The 8,106-nt window shown below is 41.7% G+C and overlaps 1 protein-coding gene across 1 annotated transcript in view; it reads right to left on the bottom strand.

The window, feature by feature from the left end:
* The window catches only part of IL13RA1 (interleukin 13 receptor, alpha 1), a 12,105-nt gene that overhangs the window by 3,678 nt on the left and 321 nt on the right, over positions 1–8,106 (bottom strand). The window contains exons 2-5 of the mRNA XM_010178913.1: positions 4,906–5,041; positions 3,027–3,147; positions 785–969; positions 256–407 (exon numbers count right to left, since the gene is read on the bottom strand). Of these exons, the coding sequence (XP_010177215.1) occupies positions 256–407; positions 785–969; positions 3,027–3,147; positions 4,906–4,990 (543 nt within the window). The 5' untranslated portion in view covers positions 4,991–5,041. The remainder of the gene's footprint in view (positions 1–255; positions 408–784; positions 970–3,026; positions 3,148–4,905; positions 5,042–8,106) is intronic.

Here is an 8,106-nt window from a genome sequence, read left to right on the forward strand (position 1 = left end):
AACAAATGATGGCAAGGATCCAAGACTCACACGAGTTGCGTTGCATAGGTATTACTGCCAGAAACCTCCTGTATGGGAAACACCACCTTGTATCCACACAAGACTCCCGGCGAGTGCACCAGGCCCATTCACAGGCAGCAGACATCTTTTTTCATTTTTAAACAGCAAATATTTGAGTTACCATGAATATCAGCACAAACTATAAAAGATGCATAGGAAAAAAAAATCAGTTCATTGTAAGCAATGAAAAATTACTTTAATTATCTGAGCGGTGTCCAAATCATCATTGTGATATTCAACTTCATAAAATAAACAATTTCCTGGAAAGCTCTCCGACGCACTCCATTCTACATATATTTCATCATTAATCTTTGACAGCGTAACTCGTCTTGGTGTAGCAGGTTTTACTGAAATGCAAAATGGAAGAATTAGTTAAAAAGTATATTTCGCAGCTTACAAAAATTGTTCAAGTCCTGTATTGCATCGTATTACTCTTATACCAGTTCAGGAACAGGAAGAGGAAAAAAACGTTAGCACCAAAAATTCAAGGAAGAATAAAAATAACTAAAGAACAAGAGTACAAATGTGTAGAAAATTACCGCCCTACTCTCAAAAAAACCAAACCCTATCTATGTAATTCCCAACTCAAAGATCAATAGAAGAAGGGAGCATCTAATCATGTTGTCTCATCCACAGCTTATGAGATGCAAGCTTCTCAAACACAACGATATACTGGCCAAACTGCTTTTTAAAATGATTTTTTATAATGTGGGGGTAAACTTACCAAGGGTGGTAGGATTTTTACTCGCACACAGAGGTCTAATTTCTTCAGAATCATCTCTAATCAAAATACTTATAGCTGGGTAAGTATTGATGACTTTTGGGAAGCTAAGATTGAAAACGCATTCAAAGATTCCTTGGTGCTTAGAATAGTTGCTGCACTTCCTATGGTTTTTCAAACCATCAAACCTATAGGAATAAAAATATCTTTTAAAACTTCAGAAGAATAGGACAGCAAGGAGCAAGGTTGCTTTTAAAGCTCTGTTACAAATTCTAAAGACTGATCTTGCATTGAAGCTGTGCTGTAGCATATATAAAAGTGAAGCTACGCAAACTAGGAAGCTTCTGATCTTAAAGGTCTTTTCCAACCAAAACCATTCTGTGGTTTGAAGTTATCTCAAGCTTTAGAAAGAATATTATTTTTGTAAATAGTGCCAGGTAGCAGAAAGAGAGGCAGATTAGCTTTGCATTGAAGCATCAAAGGTAACAGCTGCTTTCGGCTTTGGTTCCCATTTTCCACACGGGAAAACAATTCCAAGGAAAAAAAACTATTTAGAAAGCAAACTGATCCATCAGCAATGCCTCGGGTATCGCTGCTCTTGCTTGAGATAGCAGAGTTTCACCTAGTGCCTGCATTTGTATTTCAAAATGCCAGTACTCACTTCCAATGAGAAGCTACAACAGCCTTCTTCCTTGCTTCTCCTCAACCCCCAATTCCCAATGCAAAGAAAAACCTTCTTCCTTGCTTCAATATGTCCCCAATTCCCAATGAAAACAGGCCAGTGGCTTTCCTCCCAAGAAAATGGATTGATTGATTGATTTAAAAAGCGATAAGCGATCTAGAGTAAATCAGAGCTTCATTTGCCCAATAGGAGCAATATTGCCCTACTTCACATCCGAATGTATCAGGGCTGGGGAAGTCAAACCTGGCTGCCCTGTTTTCAGGACAAACCCTTTTTTGTCCCCAGGGCTGATGAAGATGGGGGACATTCAGAGGAGACAGAACCGTGCTGACGGATCAACTTGCGCTCGTAAGCCTCCGTTCCAGCAAGTATTACAGGGCACTGACTGGATTCGTTTGCTCTAAGCTAACATAATATTCGTGTTCACTTTGGATGAAAAGATAGGGTTTTAGAGGAAAACAGCAAAGAAGAAGAACATGCAATGGAACTCAGCAGTAATTCTTCAGGTCACTGTTCACTCGTTGTTCTTTCTAAGCAGCATGAATTAAAACACACTGCTGTCACTGCAGCTACATCCTTCATTAAAATTAAGGGGCAAGTTGAAGATAACTAAGTTGCTCTAATGTAAAGCAAATTCAGATCTTCAATGCCTCATTGGTACTGTTCTTGTAATAAAGAAAAAAAATCTTTCTGTAGCAGTTTAGAGAGAGAACAGTCCTCCCTGCATTTAACTAAAGCAGCAAGTTTCCTGCTGTTTGCTGTCCAAACAGATGAAATTGAAGAGCCAGCCTGCACGACTGTCACTGGAGAGGAAGAGGAAAAAAGTTTATTTAGATAAGACAGCAAGCTGATTTAAAACAACAACAAGGGGCTTCAGAAAGAAAACTTCACCATTTCCACAGAGGCGAGCGCAATCTGGCACTTCACAAGCCCCATCAGCACGCAGAAGTATGCATGGATTAGCGTGCACAGATCTTGCTGCCAAGGTTTTGCTCACACCGCAACTCCGTTCCTTTGGAACAAGAGCCTATTTATGGCAGTCAGCTGGCAAGCAGGGATGATGATAAAAAGATGTTCTCCATAACTTTCAGGGTGAATCGGTTATTTATGACATTGAAGACAAAAGCAAAACTACTGCTAAGTGTTATTAATGCTTTCATACCATTTTCCACTCAACTAAGAGCTGACACATATACTAGGGAGTGATTCTGACTTAAATGGCCCATGTTTGTCAGGCTGCAAATAAAGAAATATATTGGTCTAACTCCATTCTTGATTCTTCCCTCTTTGACTCCACAATTAGAAAAAATTAAAAAGCAATAGCAGCTATTTTAAAACGGGCTACAGAAGCAGCCAGTGATTCACATAATAGATACATCAACTTCCCAAAAAGACTTGGCAACAGCAACCTCTTGACCCTTCAGCAGTGAAGTTTTCTGTTGGACAGGACCCAACATTAACTTGTATGCAAAGCAACAGGAAGCAGACAAAAACCCATGTAGTATAAAACTAAGGATTAGTCCTAAAGCTCTTAGAAGTTGGGAATAAAAAGTTCATACAAACCAGTAGAACAAGGTATAATTGGTATCACTGCTCGCATTCTCCCCAGGACGCCACGTACAAACCATGTACTGCAAATCGTGCCAAACACAGCTCAAGTCAACAGCAGCAGTACCTGGAATTCCTGCAAGGTGAGTTGGAAAGGTCTCTCAAGATTTATTTTGCCAAAATCTTCTCCCCGATTTCCAGAAGTAAACCATCCCTTTTTACAGAACTGAACCTATCCAGAAGGCAAAGGTGGGTCACCTCTCAGCCTGCACTGCCTGTCTGAGCACAGCAAATGATGAATTTGCTTGCAATTGCTGAAACCTCAGCAGAGTAACTTCTATATGCAAGCTAATCATAACAGTGAAGCTCAGTTTCCACTAACTTTACTACTTGGAGTTACGTGATGCTAAGGACAAGGCATAGAGTCCATTAAACTATAGACACTTTAAAACAGAGTGAAAGTAACTGGCAATTGCAGGGTTAGCTTTTAGCTTTGTTATAGTTATTACAGCCATCAACGTTACAAATAGTTGGCATTTAATTATAGTTATCTTCTCCAGACACAATATTAGTTTCTCAGTATTCTGAACATGGAAATACCTGTGGGTCTTAAATATGGACAAATGCAACACTGGGTAAGTTGAATTTTTAATCGAGACTCATATACCTCTAGACATTCAACTTCTTCCAACATATTGAAAACCCAAATTACAGAACATAAATACACGAGTACATAGCAATTGTGAATAGAGACATCAATGTATCTCCTAGGGAGAGCAATTACAGAATAATGTCATATTCAATCTTGCATTTTTGTACGATACAAATGCTTTACACTGTACTATCGTATTACAGCATATAAGATATTTTTTCCTTGTAACAAGCAGCAATATCTCCATGAACTAAAAAAAACCACGTTAATTTTATCGACAGTCTAGACTTCTACTGATAGCAAACCCCAAACTAACTCCTACTTCTGAACATGCGTTCTGCCTGAAGTAGCAACTGTCTAGGAGCATAGAAAAATGAAACCGGTTTTCCAATGAGTATTTTAAATATTCTGTCTGCAAGCAGACTTTTAAAAGCCCCAGCCTGTTTACTACACACCGTCCTAGTGATCTGATTCTCCAAAATACCCTTCTGAGAGACAGGCAGACAAGCCTGATAAGGTCGCAGATTCTCCCACCCACATCAAGTCACACTCCTGGGTTAGACAGACTTTTACCACTCAAGGTAGAGGCTGTTTCCTTGCTGTACCCCTTAGCTTGAAGCATGCAGCAGAATACATTATTCGTTAAAGTGCCTTAAGAATTTTGCTATGGACCCCTTATTTGTGGATGCCAAGTAACAAAACCTGCCTTTTGTCTATTAATTTTGCTATGCACAGCTTTGTAAACTTCAGTCATTTAATTAAGTCACTTATTTATTCAACAAATTGTTAAATTTGCTGAATTCATCCCTCTAACATTTACAAATGTTGGGTCATTTTAGGGACTTTTGCTTGTACAGAAGAACTGTCCAAGATGTTAGATGTTAGTCATGAAGTCAGCAGGCTAAGTTCTCTCTACAAGCCAAGTTATCTCTTATCTTACAACCACAGAGTGGCAGGGACAAGAGGAATAACAGCAATCACACTGTTGTCTTGGAAGAGGATTTAAATCTTACAGGCTTGCCCACAGTTTTAAGCATCAGAAAACTCCACTTGCGTTTAAATGTGGTACACTCGTTCTGCTGAAACTCTATCATTGAGCTAGCCCTCACCTCTGGTACCTCTCCATATTCCTCTATGCTACATTTTCCCAGTATGTTGCTAAAATAGGACAGAAAGCAAGGCTGTCTCTCCTCAGACCAAGAGAGGCAGGTCTGTCTCGGGTCCAGCCGCTGCCCATGGTACCTTTTGGCAGAAGGGAGGTCTCCACCCATCGGCTGGGCTTGCTGGTGTTATCATACTTGCATTCACTTCTCACTTTAAAACGCATTTTCTCATTCAAGAACGTATCTGTCACTCGGAAGCGACTCTTACTCCATTCCTGGGTTAGATGTGGGGCAAAGAAAAGAAAGGACATTAGGCATACCATAGCAGACACACGGGAATTACTGTTAATGTAAGAATACATTACAGAAAGACTACAGCTCAAAGCCAAAGGAAACGAGTGCCTGACAATGTGGGAAGCCTCAGCATCCTTAGCTTTTTCCTCTTCCTCATCAGGCGCACTCAGAACTCACCACAGGAAAGCTTCTCCTACTCCAGTGACCTGTAGACATGAGTAAAGGCCACATGGAGAGCAAGGAACAAGTATAACGTGAGGGAAAGTAATCCTAGAGTAAATCTTCATGGATAATACAAAATAAGCATGTTTATACTACAGCTACATAAACAGGAGCTTACAAACCTAGCCATCTTTCTGTGTGTGCGCGCAGGAGCGCACAACGAACAGAAGAAAGAATATTTGAAGATGTAACCAAAAAGCAATGAGAAGAGTTTACATGGATTTAAGAAGCAAAATGAAAAAAACCATCAAAACAGATCTACAAATGGCTGTTAAATACAGTGACACCACATCAGGCCCAAGTTATCCATGAGCAAAGTCACTAAACAGAGAATCAGTTCTATTTCGTTCAAACCAGGACAGCTTCTATTTTCAGAAGAGCGTATGTGTTTCTGTAAGAAAAAGACTTACCCATTTACTGTACACTTTTTTTGAGCAGCTTTTATTGGGCTAGGAGGATGCAAACTGGACACAAAAATAAAACATCTTTCTTGTGATCAAAGAATGGTGTAACCACTCGTGTAGTAAAAAAAAAAATAATAAAAAATTGGCACTAATGAGAGGGCAAGGAAATGAAACAGCAATGAACAGACTAGGTTCTACCAGCTGTCAGACAAAAAGATGCAGCAAGATGATATGCAGTCTGCTTCATCCTGTCATGTGAAACCGCTGTCCCACTGCTGCTGACCCTTAACATGTTAGACCCTTCCACAAATGCATTCAGCTCATTAACCAAGCAGCCTTTCAACTTGTTAATTTGTTAATGAACCCATCAGAAGAGGTAAATAGGTTTCTGCTCAGTTAGCAAGTTCAACTGGCTCATCTAAAAGTCCAATGAAGATCATTAGAGAAGGGAATGTCCAAAATGAAGTATCACCCTTTTTGCAGCGTTAAGCCATTAAATCAGCTCAGCTGTTTGTGAAATCACAGCCTTACTTCAAGTCCAGGATATCCTGGAGCTGTCAGAAAGAATACAGCAGTCCCCATGAGAAGGCCATTGTAAACATCGGGCCATAAAACTGTAACAGGGCTCAACAACAAAGGACTATTTCAAGAGGCATCAGATCGATTTTTGCTATAGCCAAAATAGCAGCACTGCCGACCTCGCAGATGGTGTGTGCTCCAGGCTTCAAATCCTCTCAGTTTGGAGTTGCGGACTGAGAGCACATTCTCTTACTGGCAATAAGCTACAAAAATATTTGTCCTACAGCCCCTTAAGTACCACAGCAATGCTGCTGTCAGTCCTGACCAAACAGTTGTTAATTGAGACCAAGGATCACATCTGGGCTGCAAACCCTCGAGGACAGATGTAAAAATGAAAGCCCAAAACAAAGGTTTGTAAGTTCTGTTCCAGGGAAGAAATGTGTTCCATGTTGTCTCCGGAACACAACCCCCATGAATAACCAAGTGAAGGGACAGGGCAGATGTGGGAATACATTAATACTTGGCATTACCTCCAAAAGATGCTATGCTGTCAAATCACAGCTACACCAGGGTTCATGCACATGCCTCTTTCTTAAACTGAGTTCAAGGTGAAGGAGATCAGCCTTCACAAATTCCCATTTAAGTCTTAAGGATGTAGACTGCCTTGCATATATTTTGTTTTTTCTAGAAAGCAGCATAAGCAAAGACTGAAACAAGTCTTCTCACATAATTATTACAGTACTTTGGTGTTATCAGTAGCAGCTTGATTATCACAGAGCGACAGACAGATTTTTCTGATCTGAAGATCCCACATGCTGGTGTGACTCATTTTTGAGATTTTGATCCCATGACAAGAATTAAAGGCTACGTTAAAACTGTATTTCTATGTATTTATGATGGATGGACCACTGGGTTGATAGGGAATTCATCCATAGGCTGGATGGTCACACGCAGAGTTGTGGTCACGGCTCAATGTTCAAGTGGACACCAATGACGAGTGGTGTTCCTCAGGGGTCAATACTGGGACTGGCGCTGTTTAACATCTTCTGGTGACATGGACAGTGGGATCGAGTGCACCCTCAGTGAGTTTGCAGATGACACCAAGCTGCATGGTGTGGTTGACACCCTGGAAGGAAGGGATGTCATCCAGAGGAACCTGGACAGGCTGGAGAGGTGGGCCCATGCCAACCTCATCAAGTCCAACAAGGCCAAGTGTGAGGTCCTGCACTTGGGTCAGAGCAATCCCAAGCACAAATACAGGCTGGGCAGAGAATGGATTGAGCCCTGAGGAGGACTTGGAGGTGTTGGTTGATATGAATCTCAACATAGGCCACCAATGTGCGCTTGCAGCCCAGAAAACCAACAGTGTCCTGGGTTGCATCAAAAGCAGCCAGGCCAGCAATGTGCGCTTGCAGCCCAGAAAGCCAACAGTGTCCTGGGTTGCATCAAAAGCAGCATGGCCAGCTCCTCTGCTCTGTTCTGGTGAGACCCCACCTGCAGTACCGTGTCCAGTTCTGTGGTCCCCAACACAAGAAGGACATGGAGCTGTTGGAGCGAGTCCAGAGGAGACCACAGATCTCCTGGTCTGATCTGGGGACTGGAGCACTTCCCCTGTGAGGACAGGCTGAGAAAGTTGCGTGTGTTCAGCCTGGAGATTACTTCAGGGAGACCTTGTAGCAGCCTTCCAGTTCCTGAAGGAGCTACAGGGAAGCTGGGGAGGGACTTTTTACAAAGGCATGGAGTGATAGCACAAGGCGTAATGACTTTAAACTGGAAGAGAGGAGATTTAGACTGGATATTAGGAAGAAATTCTTTACTCTGAAGGTGGTGAGGCACTGGCACAGGTTGCCCAGGGAAGCTGTGGATGCCCCCTCCCTAGCAGTGTTCAAGGCCAGGGTGGA

This window comes from Mesitornis unicolor, unplaced genomic scaffold, assembly GCF_000695765.1.
Source record: "Mesitornis unicolor isolate BGI_N332 unplaced genomic scaffold, ASM69576v1 scaffold52352, whole genome shotgun sequence".
NCBI classification, from domain to species: domain Eukaryota; kingdom Metazoa; phylum Chordata; class Aves; order Mesitornithiformes; family Mesitornithidae; genus Mesitornis; species Mesitornis unicolor.